This window comes from Camellia sinensis, chromosome 11, assembly GCF_055761805.1.
Source record: "Camellia sinensis isolate YWXY chromosome 11, ASM5576180v1, whole genome shotgun sequence".
In the NCBI taxonomy this organism is placed as follows: domain Eukaryota; kingdom Viridiplantae; phylum Streptophyta; class Magnoliopsida; order Ericales; family Theaceae; genus Camellia; species Camellia sinensis.
Window position 1 is genome coordinate 37,931,801 of NC_138971.1, and position 24,514 is coordinate 37,956,314.

Consider the following 24,514-nt stretch of genomic DNA (forward strand, 5'->3'; position numbering starts at 1 on the left):
ATAAATGAGTCATAAACATAACCAGAAAGTCACATTACTCATAATAATAGAGAACTCCCTTCAACCAAAATTGAATCCGAAAACAAAATACTCGATCCAAATTTTCACATCATCCGAGGCAACATAAGTCCTTGATTAGCCAGCACCAACAGGAGAAGATGGAATAGTTGCTGAAAGGGTAAATTAGACTATTTGATCTTGATTTTTAATTGTGACATATTTGATCCTGAATTTTGAACATTGTATCAAATAAGGACAATTGAAAATACTATTGCTTAATTTTAAGGGCAAAATAGTTAATTTGATAAAATATAAACTAATTTGACAAAAATAAATGTCAAAAAAATATTTTTGAATTTTTAAAAATTATTTCTACCCACTAAAGATAAAATTATGTAAACTTGATAAATCTTTTAGACATTTTTTTTTACCAAATTAATTTTTATTATATGTTTGGATGGTGATCATGTAATGAGTGGTTGTTTTTATTTTTATTAAATTAATTTTTATTTTTCTAAAAGTCAAATATGGAGACAACTTTAATATCAATTTTAAACCAATCCATTAAATCAAAAAATCCAAAACTAAAAACATTTCATATATTAAATATATCAATTACACATTAAATCCTAACAAGTACCCATTACATGATCATCATCGAAACACATATTAAAAATTAATTTGGTAAAAAAAAATGTTTATAAGATTTATCAAGTTTACATAATTTTATCTTTAGTGAGTAGAAATAATTTTTAAAAAATAAAAAATATTTTTTTGACTTTATTTTTATCAAATTAGTTTATATTTTATCAAATTAACTATTTTACCCATGAAATTAAGTAATTTCAATTGTCCTGATTTGAAACAAGATTCAAAATTCAAGATGAAATATGTTACAATTAAAAAATTAAAGATCAAAGTGACACGAGTTCCAAACTATAAAGACTGTTAGTGTAATTCGCCCTTGCTGAAAATACAAACGCACATTTAGGGTGTGTTTGGTAACGTTTACGTTTTCAGTTTATATTTACAAAAATTTTATAAACTGGTTTTTGTTTATTTTTAGAAAAACATAAACTACAAACGCGTGTGGTAATTGACAAAATGTTTAAAAAATTTTAAAAATATAAAAAAGAGTGAGAAATGGCAAGTGGTGACAAGTGACGGCAGAAGACAGTTGGTGGTGGGTAGCTGGTGGTGGCGGGTGGGTGGGTGACGGTGCCGGGTGGTAGCGAGTGGGTGGTGGGGGTGGTGGTGGCGGCGGATGGGGGGTGGTGGTGGCAGGTGAGTGGCGGATGGCGGGTGGTGGTGAGTGGATAGGCGACGGTGGCGGGTAGTGGGTGGTAGCGAGTGGGTGGTAGTGGTGGTGGTGGCGGTGGCGGGTGGTGGGTGGTGGTGGCAGGTGGGTGGCGAATAGCTGGTGGTGGTGGGTGGTGGCAGGTAGGTGGCGGGTGGGTGGGTGACGGTGGCGGGTGGTAGGTGGTGGTGGTGGCAGATGGGTGGCGAATAGCTGGTGGTGGTGGGTGGTGGCAGGTAGGTGGCGGGTGGTGGTGGGTGGGTGGGTGACGGTGGCGGGTGATGGGTGGTGGTGGTGGCAGGTGGGTGGCGAGTGGATGGTGGGTGATGGTGGTGGTGGTGGTGGTGGCGGGTGGATGGCAGGTGGTGGTGCCGGGTGGATGGCAGGTGGTGGGTGGCTAGTGGTGGCAAATGGTGGATGGTGAGTGGTGGTGGCAAGTAGGTGGCGGGTGGTGGTGGCGAGCGGTGGATGGTGGTGGTGGGTGGCGGGTGGATGGCAGGTAGGTGGTGGGCGGCGACAGCGGCGGCGAGGGGTGGGTGGTGGTGGCGAGTGGGTGGCAGGTGGCGGGTGGTGGTGGCAAATGGGTGGTATTAGCGGAAGACCGTGGTAGAAAATAGTGGCAGGTAGTGGCTAGTGTTGGGTGGTAACAAAAAAAAAACTCAAAACGAAAACACATTTTTTGTATTTTCATTTTTTAGCAAAATTTATAAACTAAGACCACTGATTTATAAATCAAAAATTTTACCAAACAAATTTTTATTTGAGTTTTTAAAATTTTTATAAATATAAACAGAAAACTGAAAACGTAAGTGTTATCAAACGACACCTTAAAAAGTTCTAAAATTCTCACTATCAAAACAAGAAATAAAGGACAGAAAAACAAATCACTTAGACCTTCTCCAACGGTTCATCAAAGTTGACATCAAATTTAAAATTTGGTGAAAACGTTACTGTTTGGTGCTCCAACGGTTGCACCAAATCGATATCAAAATAAGATTTCACTAAATAATTCATCAAATTGAGGACAGAATACTGATTTCATCAAAACACTGTTTGTGACCGTTGGGGGAGACCAACCGGTCAACCAGCCAGTTGCCCGGCCAGTTGACCAACCGGTCGACCACCAAAAGGTTCAAACAGTTCCAAGAAAAGGTTCAAATAGTTTTAAAAAAAAAAAAAATTACCTTACCGGTTGACCAACCGGTCGACCACTAAAAGGTTCAAAAAGTTTTAAAAAAAAAAAAAAAAATTTCGGTCAACCGGTCGACCCGACACAAATTTAATGAAAGTTCACCGTTGGAGCGAGTGATATCAGATTTGATAAAATGGATCATTTTTTACTCAGATTTGATAAAAAAAAAAATGCACCGTTAGAGATGCTCTTAGGACTCACGAATAAATAAATTCAATACATAAGACACGCTAGTAATTATCTGTTTCTTTTTTTTCCTCTTCATTTAATAGACGCGCTAGTAAATAGTTTGCAAATTATCGATTTAACTATAATAACCCCTTGTCATAAAGCTTTCATTGAATTCTATGTTCCCATTATAACTACATGGTAATTATCAGGGCAAAACCCTAGAATGGCCTCAGGTGATAGTGAATTTGCCATTCCCCATGAATCTCATATCAAACATCAGAAATCATAAGTTAGAGACGAGAATAATGAATTCTCTCTATCGCGTAAAAGAACTCCAAACAACCATACAAGGCAAAAATTACATGTATGGAAAACAAAAAATCAAAGAAAAAATTGAAATTTTACAATGATCACAGCTTAGATCTAAAAAAAACATCCAACATTGCCTAAGAATAATTTTAAGGCTACCAAAGAATCCACTCTTCACGGCAACTGCAAGGGAACAAAGGGTGACAAGACAAAGATACTAGTATCAACACAATTACGCCAATTATTAACTACCCAAATGAGATGCATCTTTATTTTGGGCTGCTTTTAAAGATCCTACAAGCTGCAATACAAAAATTAAAGAAAGTTTGCTACACGAAAATCAAATCCAACAAACTGAAAGTAGTATATATACACATGCAGAATAAAAACACAAACGACATCCACGATACAAATGGTCATCAGTAGGCCCTAGTTTTCAACAGACAAGACTTCTAGGTTACTGGTAAATCGGCGCTGATATTCTTGAAGTCGATTGCCTACTTAAACACATGTCCTCAAATGTTAGTTTTTACCTTTGTTCAAAAGTACTTCTAACATATCACAATCATACACTAGTGTACACTCCCTTTCTATATTCACAATGTTTCCATTGCCCCAATCCAGCATACAGTCGCTGAAACACCAAAAGGTTTGCTGGTTCCTGCACGAGACAATCAAAATACAAGTTTCAATAGTGGAACATTGCCCTTTCTAAAAAAAAAAATAGTGGAACATTGCATCACAATACCAAATATCAGGAAATTTGGTTCAAGAAATGTTTCAATAAGTTAGGCGCCATTCATATAGTGGTTCCACTCTTTTTCATAATTAAAAAGTACTTGACACAATGTAACCGGGACTCAGGTTGACCTACATCCCTGATTCTGGATATCAGAGACAAAATCACCTACTGATTCATTCCTGATAAATTTTCTTAGGCCATGTTTATTTGAGCAGACATGATTTTGGGATTGGATTAATAATAATCCAACAAATTACATAATCCTACTAAGAAAATTGGGGTACGGAAAATACTCCATCTAGACATGGTATTTCTCATATGGGGGACTATTAAAATCCCAAGAGGGCTATTAAAATCCCAAGAGGGGTATGGTATACAAAAATGGGGAACTAAGGAGAGGTTTGGACTAACTGGCTAAATTACAAATTTTATAAGATTTGTCAATTCTTCTTCATAATCCTAGACCAATCCAAACATGGGATTGGATGCAAAATCCAAAGGGATTGATAATCCTATGACTAACAATCCAATACTAATCCAATCCGTCCAAACAAACATGGCCTTAGTGGATTGAGTATCATAGGAAACTTCTACCCAAGTAGGAAACCATTATATTACATTATTGTTAATCTCCCATGCTGAACCATCCAAAAGAATACCCACAGGGAGAGACCGTTTGGTTGATTTTCAAAATCTAGTTTTTTTGTTTTTCTCTCTCCGAAAAATAGAATCTAGTTGATGAAAATAAATATCAAAAATATTTTCAAAATTTCAAAATTTATTTTTCCCCAAAAAAAGAGAGAAACCATACGAAAATGACTTTTTTTTTCCCTATTCTTTTACCAAACTAGCTTATAGTTTTTCCTTTTTGACAAAAACAGAACAAATTTTGAAAACTCAACCAAATAAATGTATTTGGTGCATTTAAATCAGTTAATTTGCTGCATGAAAGGAACCATTTCGAAGAACTCAATAATTTGCATAATGTCCAAATTCCAAAGAATTTGTTAGTTTCTTAGCCAATGCCTCGAAAGAGGACGCAGGTAAAGTAAGGGAACATACCGTTCAAGTTTTAACTTCGACCTTGAGGAGGAGACTCCGGCTCAGAACCACAAACAGATGAAAATGACATAGTATCTTCTTTTGCTATGGCCACAAAGTTCAGTGGTGCAGTAGACAGCCTTCTCATTTCCTTAAAATACCCATTTTGGCGCCCAGAATACGAACGTGGTGTTAGAAGCTCTGCAGTTGGACTACCAACCGAGTTCCGGCGAGGTGTGGGAGTCATGGATCCATTACCATTTGAACGATACCCATTCACCTTTCTAGAGCTAGTGCTTCTTCTTGGACTAGGTTTGGACCCATACATGGCTTCTTTTTCTGTGAGCAGCAGATCTTGGAGCTTCTTTTGGTCCTGAGCAAAGACCAGTATAGTTTTATAATATATATAAATTGCCTCTAAATTATACAATATATGTTTTCTACATTTTTTTTTGGTCTCACTCATGAGTGAAATAAGACCATATTTCAGTGAAAAAGGAAAAAGCACATACACATACGAGCGTGCGCACACACATACACTATCATTTTAGCATTTAGATAACCAATTTCAGTATCAAACATACAAGAACTTTGCTTCAAACTTTTTTTTTTTTCCCCATTTTACATGTTTAAGAATGCGGCATTATAAAAACACAAATTAAAGTTACCTTGTATCGCCTCTTCTCCTCTTCCTTCTGTTGTCTGGCTAGTTTGTAATCCTCTAGTATCGAAACCAAACGAACCTAAAAATATGCTGAGACAGCGTTACTTCAAGGACAACCCATAAAAGAAAAGATTATGATCGAGAAATCTTATGGTATAGAAAAACTCACCCCATCATAAAGAAATAATTTCTTTTTCTCATCTTCCCATGCTAGTGTCTTATTTATCAAATTGTCAACAATTGCTGACAAAAGTAGCCTGTTAGCTCCAAAGAATGATGCCAGCTCAAGCAGAACACAACATAATTAATAGAGCTCGGTAAACAATACCTGGAATCTTATTTACAGCAATTCGAGCTCGTTCTGCACGTTTTAGGTTTATGTGAGCACCTCTTCCAGCACTGTACCGATTATGATCCTGAAAATCAGTATGACCTCTTAGAACAGGACAAGAAGTTATCACTAGTGATGTGTCTGTAAGAATCCTGAAAACTTTTCTGTATATTCAATTGTATTCAAGATTACAATCAGACCTTAGATTATATAGCCCTAAATCCTAAACCAAAAAGGAAAATACAAATACAATTATAATTATGTCTCTAACAGGATTCTAACACAATCATGCCTCTAATAGGACTCTAATTTGTAAAACACAGAATAATAAACACAGGATAATATTCTAACACAATCATGCCTCTAATAGGACTCTAATTTGTAAAACACAGAATAATAAACACAGGATAATATATTCTATATTCTCACACCCCCGCTCAAACTCAAGGTGTTTTAGCAGAAAACACTGAGAGTTTGCTAAGAAGAAACTGAAACCGAGCGGTAGTGTGAGTCTTGGTGAAGAAGTCCGCAAGTTGCAAAGTCGAAGGGATGAAAGGAAGTGAGATAGAGGCAGACTGCAGATGTTGGCGAACAAAGTGACAATCAATCTCAATATGTTTCGTCCGTTCATGAAAGACAGTATTGTGGGCAATCTGAACAGCACTGCGATTGTCACAATAGAGAGAGGTCGGAGAAGACTGAGAGACACCTAAATCAGACAAGAGACAACGAAGCCAAACAATCTCAGCAGTAGCATGAGCCATTGCACGATACTCAGCTTCGGCAGTAGAGCGAGCAACAACGGGTTGTTTCTTACTTTTCCAAGAGATCAAGGAGTCTCCAAGAAACATACAGAAACCAGATGTAGACTTACGATCAGTAACATCACCGGCCCAATCAGAGTCAGCAAAAGCCACCAAGTCCAAAGAGGAAGTAGAGGATAACAATAAGCCCTGGAAGATGGTACCCCTGAGGTAGCGAAGAATGCGAACCAAAGCAGCCCAATGGGTAGAGCGAGGAGCAGAAACGAACTGACTAACCACATGAACAGCATAAGTAAGATCAGGGCGAGTGACAGTCAAATAAACTAAACAACCCACAAGCTCACGATATAAAGTGGGATCATCTAGAGGGACACCATCAGTAGAGTTAAGCTTCACATTAAGCTCAAGAGGTGTATCAGAACCCTTAGTATCAGTAAGACCAGCACGATGAATGACTTCATTAGCATACTTAGCCTGAGACAGAAAATAGCCCTTGGGAGAAGAAGCAACCTCAATACCCAGAAAATACCGTAATGGACCCAGATCCTTCATTTCGAAGGTACGAAAGAGATGCTGCTTGACCTCAGAGATAGCAGAAGAGTCTGAACCAGTGATAATCATATCATCCACATAGAGCAAGAGAGCAACAAAACCAACCGAGGTATGTCGCATAAATAAAGCAGAGTCGGAAGCAGAAGTATGAAACCCAAGCTCGGTAACAGCAGTCTGAAATCGATCATACCAAGCACGAGGAGACTGCTTCAGACCATACAGAGCACGCCAAAGACGACAAACCTGACCAGAGGGATGGTGAAGGCCCGGGGGAGGACGCATGTAAACCTCCTCAGTGAGATGGCCATTAAGAAAAGCATTCTTAACATCCATTTGATAAAGAGGCCAAGAACGAACAGCAGCAACAGAGATCAAAGTACGAACAGTAGTCATTTTGGCAACAGGAGCAAATGTCTCCTCATAATCAATACCATACTCTTAAGAGAAACCTTTGGCAACCAGACGAGCTTTGTAACGCTCAAGAGAACCATCAGAATGAGTCTTGACTTTGTAGACCCATTTGCAACCAACCAGGTTTTTATCAGCAGGCAAAGGAACCAACTCCCAAGTACCAGTTTTTTGTAAAGCAGACAACTCATCCTCCATAGCTTGGACCCAATGAGGATCCTGACAGGCCTCCTTGTAAGACTGAGGTTCTACAAAAGAGTGAATAGCAGACAAAAAGGTACGATAGGAAGTAGAAAAACAAGTATTAGACCAACCCAACTTGTTTGGAGGATGACGTGCTCGAGATGGATATCGGTGTGTAGTAGGATCAGAGTCGTCAGAAGCAGAGGGAGCAGCAGCAGGGGTAGAGACAACCGGTGGAGGAAGGGCCTTGCGACGAGAATAAACTAGCAACGGAGGAGGAGAAGAAGCCGAGGGAAGAGAAGAAACCGACGAAGGAGAAGCAGCTAGAGGTATAGGAGAAGAAGATGGAACAAGCTCAGGAGGAACAGTGGAGATGTACTCATCGGACGAGACCTCTGAAGGAAATGGGTCAATGTGAACCAAATCCTCTTTGGAAACTGGAGCAGTGAGAGGGGGAAGCTGGAAGTAAGATAGACGTTCAAGAAAGGCAACATGACGGGAGACATAAAGACGACGGGAAACAGGGTCGTAACACCGATAGCCTTTCTGAGTAGGACTATAACCCAAAAAGACACAGAGGACAGACCGGGCACTAAGTTTGGTCCTATCTTTGCGGGGAAGAAGAACAAAACAGGCAGATCCAAACACACGAAGGAGGGAATAGTTAGGAATTTGGGAGAACAAAGCCTCATAAGGAGACCGACCGGAAAGAAGGGGAGTAGGCATGCGGTTGAGAAGAAAAGCAGCAGTAAGAACTGCCTCCCCCCAGAATGGAGTCGGAACTGAGGCAGAGAGAAGAAGAGACCTAGCGGTCTCAAGAAGATGACGGTGTTTACGCTCGGCTCGACCATTTTGGGCAGGTGTATCTGTACAGGAAGTTTGGTGAATGGTACCCAAATTGGCCAAATACTCACAGAACTCATTTTTAAAATATTCCCCACCCAAATCAGATCGTAACACTTTAATTGTAGATCCAAACTGAGTAGTAATCATAGACTGAAAAGTACGGTATATCTGATAGAAATCGGATTTATGAGTCATAAGATAAACCCAAGTGTAACGGGTGCAGTCATCAACAAAAGACACATAGTATGCAGAGCCCCCTTTGGTGAGAACAGGAGAAGGGCCCCAAACATCAGTATGAACTAAAGAAAACGGTGTATCAGATATAGAAGTACTTTTACGAAAAGGTAAGGCTGACATTTTGGCAAGTTTACACCCCCGACATTCATTAATTGGACTAGGAGAAACTTTACCCAACAATCCTGACTGAGCTAAAGACCGTAAGCGGTCAACAGACAAATGACCGAGACGAGAATGCCATAAGTAAAACTGACTTGACTGAGAATCTAATTGAAATGAGGAAAGGGCAGCTGGAGAGGTGGAGAAGGGGAGATGTAAGCTTTCAACCACATAGAGATCTCCTATTCTACGGCCGGTTCCAATCTGCTTCTTGGACACCCGATCCTGCACACAACAGACAGAAGAGGAAAAGATAACATCAAAACCAGACGCATCAAGTTGACTGATAGATAACAAGCTGACAGATAACTGAGGAACATAAAAAACAGAAGGAATAGTAACAGCAGACATGGCAGAGGGTAAGACAGACCCAACAGATAGAACAGACATACCAGATCCATTAGCAGTATTGACGGTAATAGGAAAGGGAGGAGGAGTACAATTTTGAAGTAAGGAGAGATGGGGAGTCATATGATGAGAGGCACCAGAGTCAAAAAGCCAGACAGACGAAGAGATACCTGAAGAAGACCCAAGCAAACCTGAAGGAAGAGATGAAACAACGGAAGTAGATGGAGATGGCTGGGAGATAGACAATATATGCTGAAGTTGACTAATCTGAGCAGTCAAGGAAGCCAAGTCAAGATCAAGAGTCGGAGTAGATGCAACATACGCAGTGGGAGAAGCCCGGAAGTGGTTCTGAGATTGCTGAAAAAATGAGGTACGCTGACGTCCCTTCTTGGGACAGTGGTACTTCCAATGGCCTTTCTGATGACAGAAGGCACACTCATCAAAAGCCAGAGACATCGTAATAACTAGAAAAAAGAGGGGTTAAAGTGTAATAAACCCTATATTCAACAAAATAGCCAAAACAGGGTCGAAGGGTAATGTACAGAAATCTGATAGGGGTAAGACCAATAAATCCAAAATCATAGTGTAATAATCAGAAGAGTCTTAGATCTGAATGTAAAAGGTAAAAACCACTTCTTTTTTTTTTTTTTTTTTTTTTTTTTTTTTTTTTACCCTGACCCACAAATATGAAGAACCAGAATAGAGAGAGTAGCAGCAGCAGAACAGAGAGACAATAGTAGGGCAACAAACTCTAAATGAAGCAATCAAAACTATCTCCAGCAAACCAAACTAGAACAGCAACAGAACTAAGGAATTGAGCTTCTGTTGCAACAAAAACAGCAATCAAGCCCACCAAACCAGTCCACAATGAAACCACGAAGAGAGAGAGAGAGCATCAATGGAGTCACGAAGTGGAAGGAACAGCTAGACGATCGCGAAGAAGAGAGGGCAGTACCAGACGAGTTTGCTGAACAACTCGAATGGGAATATCTGCAACCTGAGGCTAGTTCCAAACACACCCAGAAGCAATCCAGCAGCCGTGGGACACTGTGGCAGTCACTTGACACTTACAATATCAACGTCTAAGGTTAGGCTTAAAACCTAGCTCTGATACCATGTAAGAATCCTGAAAACTTTTCTGTATATTCAATTGTATTCAAGATTACAATCAGACCTTAGATTATATAGCCCTAAATCCTAAACCAAAAAGGAAAATACAAATACAATTATAATTATGTCTCTAACAGGATTCTAACACAATCATGCCTCTAATAGGACTCTAATTTGTAAAACACAGAATAATAAACACAGGATAATATATTCTATATTCTCACAGTGTCAACTAAAAATTAAGATCTAATCACATAAGCCGCATCTGGAAGCCATGTTAAATTATAAAATCTGATATATTGAAATATATATATATATATATATATATATCTGCAAAAAATAAAAGACAAGCCTAGTTTGGGAAGACTAAATAAGTGCACTTTTTGACTTTTTTTGTATTATGTGTAGAAAAAGTAGAGAGGAGATGTTGATTGATGTGACCCAAAAAAGATAAAAAGATGAAATAAGTGCACTTTTTTCTTTGTAGCCAAACTTGACCAAAATTTCTAGCTTACTTGACTATACTCTTCAAGCCAATTTTCCTCTTCACACGCAGAAAGCCATCTTTCTATCCTATCCATGATTTCTTTTCGGCTCAGACCTTCATCTTTCGTTTTGCTTATTTGGGCTTCAATATTTGCCAGAAGTTCACAAGGATCCACAAGACCTAAGCAACAGAAAAAATTTAAACCCATTACTCTAAAGAAAAGATTTGACAATGTTAAAAGTTGGCAGATTACAACTTGAAGACAAAATGTCATACCAGAATCTATCAAAGCATTCGATTTCTCAGGAGCAGTGCTTGGATCAGGTTCAATGTGGGTCTTACGGCACAAATCTTCCAACTCCGACCTCCTTTTCATTACCAATTCTTTCATTCTGCTTGCTTTCAGTTTAGTGAGCCTCTCCACTTCTGCTGATGCCTGTCAGAACGAAATGAATATTTATAAATTCACTTTTTTAAGTAACTCAAAAAAAAAACAATAAAAAAAGACAATGTTAGCGTTCTTTCAAACCTGTTCAATATTCTCTGTTGAAAGAGCACCTGGTTCCAGAATTTCCAATTCTGAGGATCCAAGCATCAAAGTAATCCTTGAAAAGTTACTCTTCTCTTCTTTTGTTGAGTCCATCAGATTCCAAAGTTCAGATAATGATGCAACAATATCTTTCAGCTGTGTTTCAGGACATGGGTCACTTCAAATAACACTCGATAAAAATAAATAAATAAATCACAAGGGTCCTCACTACCTTCTGATATCGAACTTTTCTTTCTGTTTTCAACTTAAGGATGGTCTGATCTAAACCCTCCAAAGTACTATCACTGATGTTTGTAGACTGTTCGACGGTTGTTCCATGCAAGCTAGGATGCACATCACCCACGGTCTTGCCAAAATCCAACCCAAGCACACCACATAAGGAATGCACCTCATTCACATACTCCAAAACTTTATGAAGCCGTTCGGACTGCAAAAAAGATAGAAATGCAAATAATGCAAAATGCTCACAAATTTTCTTTTCTTTTTTATTCTCTTTTTTTTTTATGGTAAATTTATAAACTCAATGTTCATCCTCACCCGCAAATGGCTCACAACTTTAGTCCAAAGTATATAATTATTACACTTAAATGATTCTTAACTTCCAGAAATTGGATCAATTGCATTTTACAACACAATAAATTGAAATGACTTGAGAGTTAAAACCAACCCCTTCACTCATAAGGTCTCAGGTATATGTACATCTTAAGGCAAGCAGTCACCATTCACCAAGAAAAAAAGGTCACAAGCACAAACAACAAAGTATACCTCGCTATATACAATTAATTAAAAGTGACATGAAAGCATACGAATCGAGATATCAACTGAAAAGGCAGAAACCATGCATACCTTCTCCTTTTGAAGAGTTCGCAGTTGTGTTTGGTATTCAGTAAGCTTTCTCAGTGATAAGTCTTGTTCTTCCAGATTAAAGGAACTCACATTGCTGAGATGATTGTATTCCGAAATCTCTACAGTGATCTTATCAATTTGTGCCTTTATTTCCACAAATTGCTTAATCCGTTCCTCTTTCTTTAATTGTAAGTCTTCCACTAATGGTATGACCAATGCAAGTTGCTGTTTTAATGATGACGCTTTCTTCTCTGTCTGGATCTGTTAATTTCACATTAAATATCAGTTAACAAGTGAAAAACTACATTATTTGGCTGACAAAAATAATTTGGAACAAAAAATAAATAAATTTAAGGGCTATTAGAAAAAGATGAGAAAACATACAAGTAAGAGTGACCATAAGCAAGACCAAACTAGAGGACAATCTGAACCAAAGCTAGAATTTGTGGCCAAAATTTAAAGTACCATTGAGAGAGAGAGAGAGAGAGAGTATAAACGGAAATCAATAATATGTTACAATAAAATAAAAAGGCAATCAATGTTGGGGTTTGCACCAATGGGGTGTTGCACTTCCCTATTGACAATCAAAAGCTCAAATTTATAACTCAAACCTGCCATATAAACAATCATCTATTGCACAGCAAGATTTCAAAAAACAAATGATTAGACACTGATTGGTAAATAACCTCGTTACCAGAAATTTGAAAATAACGAATTAAAAGGCAACCGAGTGCAATGACCCAACACGTAAAGATTTCAAATTTTTCATATAAAAATTTATCACATGATGCAATCCAGCTGGTTGTTGCTAAATTGTTTCATAACAAGCTTCTCACCTAATTATTGTTGTAATTTGTTTAGTATACATGACTTCATGTATTTGGCTGGTCTACTTAGTGCCTCCTGTTAATAAATCTTTAAGATCAAAAAAATTGCAAAAAATTCAGATGTGATCAATAGCCATTTTGGGTAGCAAATTCTCTGGAGATGCATACAGGGTGAGCATTATCAGTCACTCCTAAGCATCACCCCATTGCGGACTAAGAAGAACGGACGCTTCAAAGAAGGCAACATGTCGCGTCTAACACCGTGTTTGGCACCAACATGACACGACACTTGTCGGACACTTCCTAACACTTAAAAACACATTACAAGTTTGAATAAACTCTTAGAATCCAATGATTAAATAAAAACAATGTAAATTTATTCCTATTCTCTTTTTTTAGACTTCAAAATTATTATCTTTGACCTAAATATTCTCATATATATTAATGTAAATTTATACCTATTCTCTTTCTTTAGATTTCAAAACTTATTATCTTTGACCTAAATATTCTCATATATATATGACTTATAATAGTACACAAAGTGGTTACTCGTAACTTGAACCCATAACTTCAAGATTATTACGCCAAGGTTTTACCATTGAACCAATGGTCTTTTCCCTCCCCAACACACATTAATATATACTAATTGAGATTTTTTTTTTTTTTAATATATAACACAATAAAAATATAAAATTATATATTTTGCATATGTCCCCCACGTGTGTGTCCTACATATTTTGAAAACTTCTTGTGTCTCTGTTTGTGTTGTCATGTTATGTGTCCATATCCATACTTCTTAGATTGCGTATAATTTAATCACAAAATTCTTGATTAACTGTGAGGCAGCCAGTTTTGTGCAAACTACAAAATGCAAACAATGCCAAAGGGTAGGTCTACGATTCTATACCCAAACAACACCTCATAAGCTCCCGAGCATACATTTAAATTACATTTTCATAACAGTTATGCAAACAATGCCAAAGTGTAGGTCTACAACTCTATACCCAAACAACAACCCCTCGTAAACCCCCAGGCATACGTTTAAAATACATGTCCATAATAGTTATGCAAGTTTGAAAAAGAAAACAACAATGAATGATAGATGAGACACAACAATCAAGTGACCTACAGCAAATCTAGTTTATTCATGGTGAAAACCCCATGAATCAAGGAATGAGAACCTCAATTGTAAATAAAATGCTTACTAAAAACACCTAAGTGGTAAACATAAACCCTGCCTTTATTTCCTCAATACAGAGAAACATGTTTCCCTTTAGAATAATTTCCAAATTAGGACAAAAGGTTAAGATCTTGCAATTATAGCACTTTATAAAACTCGTTGCTTTTATCAATGTGAATGATTCGTATACATTCCAATAGCATAAATTATAAAAAATCATTCCAACTGCATGTGCATAACCTGAAAGTACTTAAAGTTGAAAGATAATTGACATCATACCACAATAAAATATTTGAAATTACTGAACCACACCAACTAACTTATTTTCAGATTGGGACGCAGAAAGTAAAGGTAAAAACATGACAAAATGATTGCAGTTCCTAAAGGAGATTTTACCGGTGAATGAACGTTAAGTTCACCAAGAGCAGCCATAAGGGTTGCAAGCTCGGCTTCCTTTGCCGCGACAGATTGATGGAGACGTGCTTTGGCATTGACAGCTTCGTCGACCTTTCTTCGATAAACTTGTAAGCACTCTCTCTCCAGCTCCAACAACATACGGTCTTTATCGACTTCACTCTCGCCAATGTCATTCCATATTTGCTGCTCTTGTCATAATAACAACATCAAAATAGGAACAGTATGATAGATGGGCAAAGAACAATTTTGTTGTTAAAGTAGGAAAATTTAAAGAAACAACTTAAATTTGACTCCATCCCCCCAAAGAAAAAAAAAATAAAGTAAGAAAATTGAACAAAAAATTTCCTGCAACATCAACAAAACAAGAAACAACTTAATTGAAATCCTCACCAACAGGCATTACCCTTTTTTAGAAATAAATACTTAACAATTTTTACAATTCAACAAAATTAGACAATCCCATTAACAACATTAAGCTCCAATTATCTAAAAAGCCCATGATACTAAACGCAACTCAACCAGACTCAACAAAGCATTCATACCAAGAGCTTTTAAACTTAATTTAATTTAATTTTTTTTTTTTTAATGAATGAACACCTACTACAAACTAAGCTCTTTTTTTATTATAAAAAAATGTATAATAAAATTCGCATTAAAGAAAGAACCCCATAACACCAAACTAAAGTACAATTGCATCTTCAAACCCCTTAAAAAGAAACAAATATGTAAAATAGCAATCAAAATCAAAGCTATCCACTTCAATTCGACCCACGACCAAGCATAATTCATTTCACTGTAATACAAATTATAAAATTAAAAAAATAAAAACACTATAATTCTTGGAAACAAACATCAATTCTCTTCAGAGCTGACAAAATATTAACCAATAACATTCAAAACGAAGACCATTAAAAACCCCAATTTTTACATACAAGATAGTAGAAAACACTCCGGTCTTTGAAAAGAATCATAAAACAAAACCCAAGAAAAAAGTGTAGCAAAAAAGAAAGAAAGAAAGAAAGAAAGAAAGGAGGAAAGACCTGGAGTTCTCTAAGTAAAGCATTGCAACTAGTACTCGTGCGGACACTGGTAGGACTCCCCATCGCCAACATTACTACGGATCTCTCTACTTTCTCTCTCTTTCTAGCTTAACTTTCTAGTCTCACTCTTCTTCTCTCTCTCTCTAAATCCTCACAAGAACAGTTGACCCTTTAAGACCTTTTGCCAGTGGCACCCAAAGAAACAGAGGAAACAAGCCCCAAAGAACAAGAAAGAGAGAAAAAGTACTAATTGAGTGTGTATGTGTGTGTGAGACAGACAGAGAAAGAGAAAGTGGGTTTGAAGTAAAGGGCTTTGAAGTAAAAAAAAGAGTGACTATTAATCAACAATAATAAGCTAGCTACATTTGAATAATGTCTCCATCTCTTATATCAACCCAGATCTGAAGCTAGAGCTCATAAGCCACAAACACTCTCCTCAATTAACCCACCAACTTACCAACCCGCAATTTGCTTTTGCTTTTACTTTCTCAAAACAAAAACAAAAACATCACCACCCAACCCAAAAACCAAAAAAAAAAAATACCCAAAAAACAAAATATCCAAAAAAATACGGATCTGCTGTGTGAAAACAAAATACAAATGTAACGGATGAGAGAGAGAGAGAGAGAGAGAGAGGAGGAGGAGGAGAGAGAAGTTAGGTGAGAGAGTATAATCCAAACGTAGCAGGAACAATTACAACAACAAAGGGACCCCAACAGCAACAACAACCACTGGAGAGAGAGAGAAGATGGAGCTTTTAGGGTTTGTGGGCTGGGCTAAAATACGCTCAATGTAGCAGGTGAGAGAGTATAACGGATCTGCGCACATTAGCACAGATTTCCAGGATTTTTATTTGTCTTCTCTCTCTCCTCTCTTCTCTTCCCTTCCCTTCCCTTCTCTCTCTAGAAGTGTGAGTGACGCTTCAACAGCTGGTAAAGCAACACAGTGAAGAAAAACAAAATATATAATACGTATATATATATACATATCGAGTACGTTGGTTTACGGGGCACATGATCTCAAAATTTGATATTAAAGTAAAGGGTTTACATCTGTGATTAAAATATAAATTATTTTTTATGATTTAAAAAATTATAAATATTTTTTTATTAAAAATTTTTATTGAGTAAAATTAATTAAAAAAATAAAATCATAATTATTCTCTTTTACAATAATAAAATTACTTAAATTATTAATTAAAACATATTTTTAACATCATTAAAAATTATTAATTGACTTGATAATTTATTAATAAAATAGACAATTTGTTATGAAATTAGAAACTTTAAGGGGTAGGATGTAATTTTCTAAATCACAGGAGATGATTCGTATTTTAATCAAACTTCAGGGGTGTATTTGTAATTTATCCTAAAGTAAATTATAAATACACTTTTTAAGATTTAGTTAAATTATAATTATTTTTTGTGATTTTAAAAATTATATTATGTTTCTAAGACTTTTAATTTCATAACAAATAAATCATTTTATTAATAAATTATCAAGTTAATTAACAGTTTTAAATAATGTTAAAATTTTATTTTAATTAATAAATCAGATAATTTAATTATTGTATAAGTGAATAGTTAGAAATTTTAGTTTTTCAATTAATTTTGTTAAATAAAAAATTCTGACAATGAAGTATTTGTAATTTTTCAAACCACATGAGGCAATTCACATTTTAATCAAATCTCAAAAGGTGTATTTGTAATTTATCATGATATTAATTATATGGCTTTTCCCTGTTTTGGATTAAAAGTTTATTTTTTAGTTTTTTTAATTATTTTTTAAAAATGTAAAAATAATAAAGTAGTGTGATTTAAAAAAATAAAAGTCCAAAAATTAATTTAACCGTGCTGCTAAAATAGCTCTTTGAGTTTTAAGTAGGAAACCGTTATTCTTGCTCTATTTTGTTTTTAATACTGCTACATATACCATTTAGTATATTAATTAGTATATCAATATGTATTATGATATTATTATTGACTCTACTTATTTTACAAATTATAAATACCCAAAATCTCTAAAATTATGTCATGTTATTTATTAATACACTAATTAGTATATTAATTACTACATATAACATTATTCATTTTAAATTCACTTTTTTCTTTGTCCTTTATTATATATGAATAATGTTATGCATCAATTGGTATACCAATTAGTGTATTAACAGGTGATGTGACATAATTTTAGAAGTTTTGAATATTTGTAATTTGTATAATAGGTAGGATCGGTAATAATGTCACAACATATGTTAGTATACTAATGGGTATTCCAATTGGTACATATTGTATCACTAATTATATATAGTTATATTAATATTCTTTCACACAAAATACATAATTTGAAAAAATAAAAATTGTAACAGTATTAGTATATTTTGAGTAATGAAAGAGTGTATTTGGAGTAAAGTGAATTGAGAATAGTGACCCCTTTAATGATTGGTTGAAAATTTCAAAATTAATTAATTAATTAATTAATTGGGTAATCTTATTGATTTGACATAATTATATGAATTTATAAAAAAATAAAGAGAACAAAAAATAATCAGTGTATTTTGTTTCAGTTTTTTAAAAATTAAGTTTTTATTTTTCATATTTTTTTTGTTTTTAGTGAATATTTTTAAAATTTTAAGCTTTCTTTTTTAGTTTTTTATATACATCTTACTTAGATATATCTAAAGAGAAAAATATTTGTGAAAAAATATTTTTAAAAAATTAATAAATAAACAAAAATATACTGAATTTTCATAATTTTTTTTATACTTTTGGTATTTAGTGAATTTTTTTAAATATTTTTTCATGAAAATTATACATTTTAAGTGTATTTATGTTAGGTGTGTCTGAAAACTAAAAAAAATTGCTTAAAATATTTTTAAAAATTAGTAAAAATAAAAGAATATAGAAAATAAGAAAGTAGACTTTTCTGAAAAGTGTTTTTAAGAAACTAGAAACAAACATGATGATACTAATATTGTAAAAATATACAGAAAACTAAAAAAATATATCAGTATAAAATTAAGACTCTGTTTGGCAATAGACTAATTTAATTTAAAAGTTAAAATGTCACTTAAAAAAATTAAAAAGTCAAAATATAATTTTTTTTTTTTTTAAAATCTCTCTATTTCTTAACACTTTTTTTTATAAAAAATTTAAAAATAATTTCTAAACACTTCTTCAATTTTTTGCACCTCAGATTGTAGTTAAAAAGTTAAAAAAAAAAATAATTAAAAAGCCACATTCCAAATGAACCCCAATATTATGCGAATTACAACTTAAAAAAAACAAAAAATAAAGTTAATAATTTGCCAAAAATATGGAAGTTACTTTTTCCAAACCTTAATGGAGGAGATTAGTATAATTTACCCATAAAATTTTTTATTGTAAATTTGGTATCAAATTTGACTAATTATTGTTTTGAATTACAGAGCTAGTCCCTTCATGTTATTAAGGCTTGTTTTGACACCAGTTTATAAATTCCTTTCTTTTTCTTTTTTTTTTGTATTTAGTGATCTTCTTCCATTAAAATAAAAAGAATAAAAAAATCTTATATAGCCTATACGAACATAAAAATTAACAAAATTTGACTCAATTTTTTTTAAAAAAAAGGCTAAAAATAACTAATATGTTTAGTTTGATTTTTAGAATTTGTGTTTTTGGAAATTTTTATGCAAAAATAAATAGTAAAAATATTTATTAATTTACAAAAACTATTTCCATCCCTAAAAGGATAAAATTATATAAAATGATGAGTATTTTTTTTATTTTTTAAATTATTTTACCAAACTAGCTTTTAGTTTTTTTGAGTATTTTTTAAATGTTCTTGTTTTACTTATTTATTTATTTAAGTTTTATTTTTATTTTAAAAATTCATATGTAATTATATTGTATATTATATATTGTAGTTTTCTTTACACAATTAATTTTTTAATATACGTACATTGTAATATATAAATAAAAAAAAATTATTCATGTTTAACATCCTTTTATTTTCATTAAAAATTTCACTTTTGACCTCTCTATTTTCAATTGTAACAATTAATTTCTAATAATTTCAGTCAAGTTTCCATCCATCAAATTAATGTTAATAAAACTAATGAAACTTGTTATGTGTATATGATATTTTTTCTTCCCTATTATGTTTTTGATAAGTGTTTGAGTCAACTCGCACATACTTTAAATAATGTCAGGGTCCTAAAGTTAACGATCAAAAAAATCTCCAATAGCCCCTTAGGTTGACTTGAACTTAAGACCTTAGATCTTATTTTTATCGCTCAACTAACCCTTTTTTGTTAACACTACTATATTTTTACTAAAATGTCACTTTAATTTTTGTACTTTATGGCCTATTTTGGGAAGTTAATTAAAAGTCATTTTTTTTGCTTTTTAAGTCACATCATCTCTTTATTTTTTTACACATTTTTCAAAAAAAGTCAAAAAAAAAATTTTAAATGCCAATTTTTAACTTACTTTCCAAAATAATTCTCGTCAATCTCATGAACAGAGATAAATAGAAATGTGACATTGGAATTGACTTAAAGTATAATGGGTTAAGTGTCACAATTAAAAGTGAAAGCACTAAAATAATATTTTGATAAAAAATATGTAAAGTCTTTTGAAGTTTATTTTTCTAGTAATTTTTTGTCTTTTTTTTGTAAAGACTTTTTATAAAAAAAATGTTAGAGACCTACAAATTCACCCACAAATGATATATGAAAAGAGTTGGATCTTATATCATTAGGTGTATAACAAATTAAAAATTAATACTACATCATTGTGGGAGCTTTTTTTGGGTCTCAAATATATATATATATATATATATATATATGTATATTACAAAAGATCTTGCTAACTAGTGATCCAAGAACCCTCCCCCCCCCCCAAAAAAAAGAAGATAAAAAAAATTTAAAAAATACAAGACCATTTTTTTTACTAAATTCAATACACTTTTTTTAATATTTTTAACTATTTTTAAGACAATTTTTGTATTAATTTAAATATTGTCCTAGAGTATTGTTGAGCATTTGCCTTCTGTAAAATCTAAAAAAGTTCATGTATTAGGGAAGTTCAGTGACTTTTTTGTTATTTTGTAAGTGATAATTTTTTTTCTTTCAAAAAAAAAAAAGTGATAATTTTTTTAGAAATGACAAATAGACTTTTTGAATTTTTGAAATTTTGACTTGTTTAGTCCAAAAATCTTTTTTTTAGAACACCTCAAATCACCTCTAAACCTGATTAATCCAAAAGTAAACAAAAAATATTATTATAGTAGTGACACTGCAAACAACAAGACTAGCTTGATTAGCTAAAAAATTGAATCTCCATTATTTTTTATTTTAAGAGTTTTTTTTTTTTTTGTATTAATTAATATTATACGGAACACTCAAGTCAGTGATCCAAAAATATTGGGCTAGTAAGCCTAATATTAAATATTTTTTTGCCAAAATGACATCATTTGTCCAAAAACTAATCTATTTATTTATGTGTTCAAATGTTACATAGTTATACATGTGTGATCTATATGTTCATCACATCGCTACCAATTGCTGCTGCTCGCCATTGGCAAATTTTCAATCACTTTTTTACCGTCAACAATTTTCAATGTGTGTCATTATTACAAAAAAAAATTTAAACCTTACATCAAATACCATATAGTCCATAAATTTCAACATTTCACCAATTTAACACTATTTAACTGTTGTCATAATTATAATTTCAATTCATTAGGTTAAATTAAAATTTTGAATAAATTATAAATATACCTTTTGAGATTTTTTTAAAATATGGAGTGCCTCTTGTAATTTGAAAAATTACAAATAACCCATTGTTAGAATTTTGTATTTAATAAAATTAACTCAAAAATTAAAATTTTCTGGCGCTCTCATATATAATAATAAAATTACATGAATTATTAATTGAAATAAATTTCTGATATCATTAAAAACTGTTAATTAACTTGATAATTTATTAATAAAATAGACCGTTTGCTATAAAATTAGAAATTTCAACAGGTGATGCATAATTTTTAAAATTATATGAAACAAATCGTACTTTAAACAAATCTAAAGATGTATAATTATAATTTATCCCCTTTTTTCTTTTTCTTTTTTTTTCTTTTTTTTTTCTTTTTTGGTGTGCGTGTGTGTATATGTGTGTGTAAATAGCGACACTCTAGTGACGGTGGATGTTTGTTACACTCCCTCCGTAAGTGCGTGGGGGCACGGACGAATCATAAGAGAGTGTATATAGCAATTACAGGGTACATATAGCAATTCCAAGTATAGTGACTCAGCCGTTGAGGGGTTCACATCATTTGGAAATTAATGTAAATAAGCTAATATTATTATAGCACATGAATTATTTGTTTGGCTATACGTTTTATTTAGATAAATAAATAAATAAAAGCAAAAGAAAGGTAATTTACACTTTGACTCCCCAAGTATTGGCCAATTTCCACTGGGCTCTTAAATTTTAAATTTTCTCCAAAAATAGGTTTTTTATTACCCCATCCATCCTCCATATGTCTTCTTTCAACCTATTGCTACAATGGATTAGTAAACCCATCACTTTGGCTACCACATGGATTAGTAAACCCATCATTTTGGCTACCACATCATCATTACCCATGCCTCACCACCTAACGTATTGTGTTACATATATTTATCATTGTGATATCTCGAATTATACGGATAACGTGGCAGACTAATGTCAGTAGACTAGAAGGTCATTGGATTGTAAATAGGTCTTGCTAGTCATACTTAGGGCTGCAAACGAGTCGAACAGAGCCGAATTGAGTTTTAATATATTTGGACTTGTTTATTAAGATTTTAAAAAATTCAAACTCAATAAAATTTAACGAACCGAACTCGAGCTGAATTGACTTAGACTTGACTCGAGTTCGAGCCTATTCACGAGTCTTAACGAGCCAAAAAATTTATAAATTCATACTTGTGTATGAGACTAAAGTTACAATTAAAATTTTGATTATACATTTATGCATAAACATATTAAAAAAAAGGTCAATTTTTTACCAAAATAATATATCTACTTTTTATATAAACATACTATCTATATATTTTTTAAATATATAAATAATATATTTTATCTTATTTTTTTATACATATTTTTACATTATCTAATATATAAATAATAAATATTAAACGAGCCAGCTTACGAGTCGAATTTTAGAATGTTTGGGTCTGTTTATTAAAAATTTAACGAACCAAATTCAAACAAACTCTTATTGAGTCAAACTCAAACCTATTCATGAACAGCTCTATTTATTTGCAGTCCTAGTCGCAGTCCTAGTCATAACCAAGACTATAATGCCTTAGATAATCACTCTATATAATATTTTTGGAAGTCGACAAATGTAACATTAAGTGTTTCCTTTTTTATTGGACGTAGATCCATGTAACCTATACCGATAATGTCACTAACTAATTTAATAGAAGAATTAAAAGAAATCGCTAGGTAATTTAGTAATAGGGCCCACATGGCTCACAAAAAAATGCTTATTATCTATAAATATTTAGGGTGTGTTTGGTAACATTTACGTTTTCAGTTTATATTTATAAAAATTTTATAAACTGATTTTTGTTTATTTTTAGAAAAACGTAAACTACAAATGCGTTTGGTAATTGACAAAATATTTTAAAAAATTTAAAAATATAAAAAAGAGTGAGAAATGGCAAGTGGTGACAAGTTGCGGCGGAAGACGGTGGTGGAAAGTGGTGACGGTGGGTGGTGGGTAGCTGGTGGTAGGGTGGTGGCAGGTGGGTGGTGGTAGTGGGTGGGTGGGTGGTAACGGGTGAGTGGTGGTGGTGGGTGGTAGTGGCAGGTGGGTGGCGGGTGGTGGTGGTGGTGGAGGGTGGGTGGGTGACGGTGGCGGGTGGTGGGTGGTAACGAGTGGGTGGTGGTGGTGGTGGTGGTGGTGGTGGTGGCAGGTGGTCAGTGGTGTTGGTAGGTGCGTAGCGGATGGTGGGTGGTGGTGGCGAGTGGTGGTGGTGGATGGGTGGGTGACGGTGGCAGGTGGCGGGTGGTAGTGAGTGGGTGGTGGTGGTGGTGGCAGGTGGCGGGTGGTGGTGGGTGGATGGGTGGGTGGGTGACGATGGCGGGTAGTGTGTGGTAGCGAGTGAATGGTGGTGGTAGTGGTGGTAGTGGCGGCAGGTGGTGAGTGGTGGTGGCAAGTGGGTGGTGGTGGTGGTGGTGGTGGTGGGTGGGTGGGTGGGTGGGTGACGGTGGCGGGTGGTAGGTGGTAGGTGGTAGCGAATGGGTGGTGGTGGCAGGTGGGTGGTGGTGGCAGGTGGGTGGCGGGTGGGTGGTGGTGGTGGTGGGTGGTAGTGACGGTGGGTTGTAGGTGGCTGGTGGTGGCAGGTGGTGGATGATGGGTGGTAAGTGGTGGTGGCAAGTAGGTGGCGGGTGGTGATGGCTGGCGGTGGATGGTAGTGGCAGGTGGGTGGTGGTGGCGGCGGCGGCGGCGGCGAGGGGTGGGTGGTGGCGGCGAGTGGGTGGTATGTGGGTGGTAGCTGGTGGTGGCAGGTGGGTGGTGAATGGTGGTGGCAAGTGGTGGTGGTGGTGGTGGTGGTGGGGGGGTGGGTGGTAGGTGGTGGTGGCGGAAGACGGTGATGGAAAATAGTGGCGGGTGGTGGCTAGTGTTGAGTGATAAAAAAAAAAAAACTCAAAACTCAAAACGGAAATACATTTTTTATGTTTTTATTTTTTGGCCAAATTTATAAACTGGGACCACTGATTTATAAATTAAAAATTTTACCAAACAAACTTTTATTTGAGTTTTTTAAATTTTTATAAATA

General features: G+C 34.5%; 1 protein-coding gene across 2 annotated transcripts; it reads right to left on the reverse strand.

The window, feature by feature from the left end:
- Window positions 1–3,213: 3,213 nt before the first annotated feature.
- On the reverse strand, window positions 3,214–16,670 carry LOC114296748 (65-kDa microtubule-associated protein 6). Of its 2 annotated transcripts, none has more exons than XR_014343761.1 (12): window positions 15,702–16,662; window positions 14,641–14,844; window positions 12,238–12,498; window positions 11,603–11,818; window positions 11,371–11,526; window positions 11,118–11,277; window positions 10,870–11,021; window positions 5,745–5,832; window positions 5,586–5,659; window positions 5,421–5,506; window positions 4,774–5,125; window positions 3,214–3,630 (listed from the first exon to the last, which is right to left on the reverse strand). XR_014343761.1 is itself a non-coding variant. In XM_028241074.2 (12 exons), exons 1-11 carry the CDS (start codon window positions 15,771–15,773, stop codon window positions 4,784–4,786), a joined length of 1,800 nt encoding a protein of 599 aa, XP_028096875.1. In that variant the 5' UTR covers window positions 15,774–16,670; the 3' UTR covers window positions 3,214–3,630; window positions 4,774–4,783. The 2 variants fall into 2 exon arrangements, 1 of the variants encoding a protein (XP_028096875.1); XM_028241074.2 differs by having other exon boundaries at window positions 5,421–5,495; window positions 15,702–16,670.
- Window positions 16,671–24,514: the final 7,844 nt, after the last annotated feature.

Bases quoted from the DNA above. Each gene is read 5' to 3' on its own strand.
- LOC114296748 (XM_028241074.2), bottom strand. From the start codon at position 15,773: ATGTTGGCGATGGGGAGTCCTACCAGTGTCCGCACGAGTACTAGTTGC. The intron at 11,022-11,117 runs GTATGACATTTT...TCTGTTGCTTAG, and splicing joins GAATGCTTTGATAGATTCTG to GTCTTGTGGATCCTTGTGAA. The intron at 5,660-5,744 runs GTATTGTTTACC...TACTTTTGTCAG, and splicing joins TGCTGTAAATAAGATTCCAG to CAATTGTTGACAATTTGATA.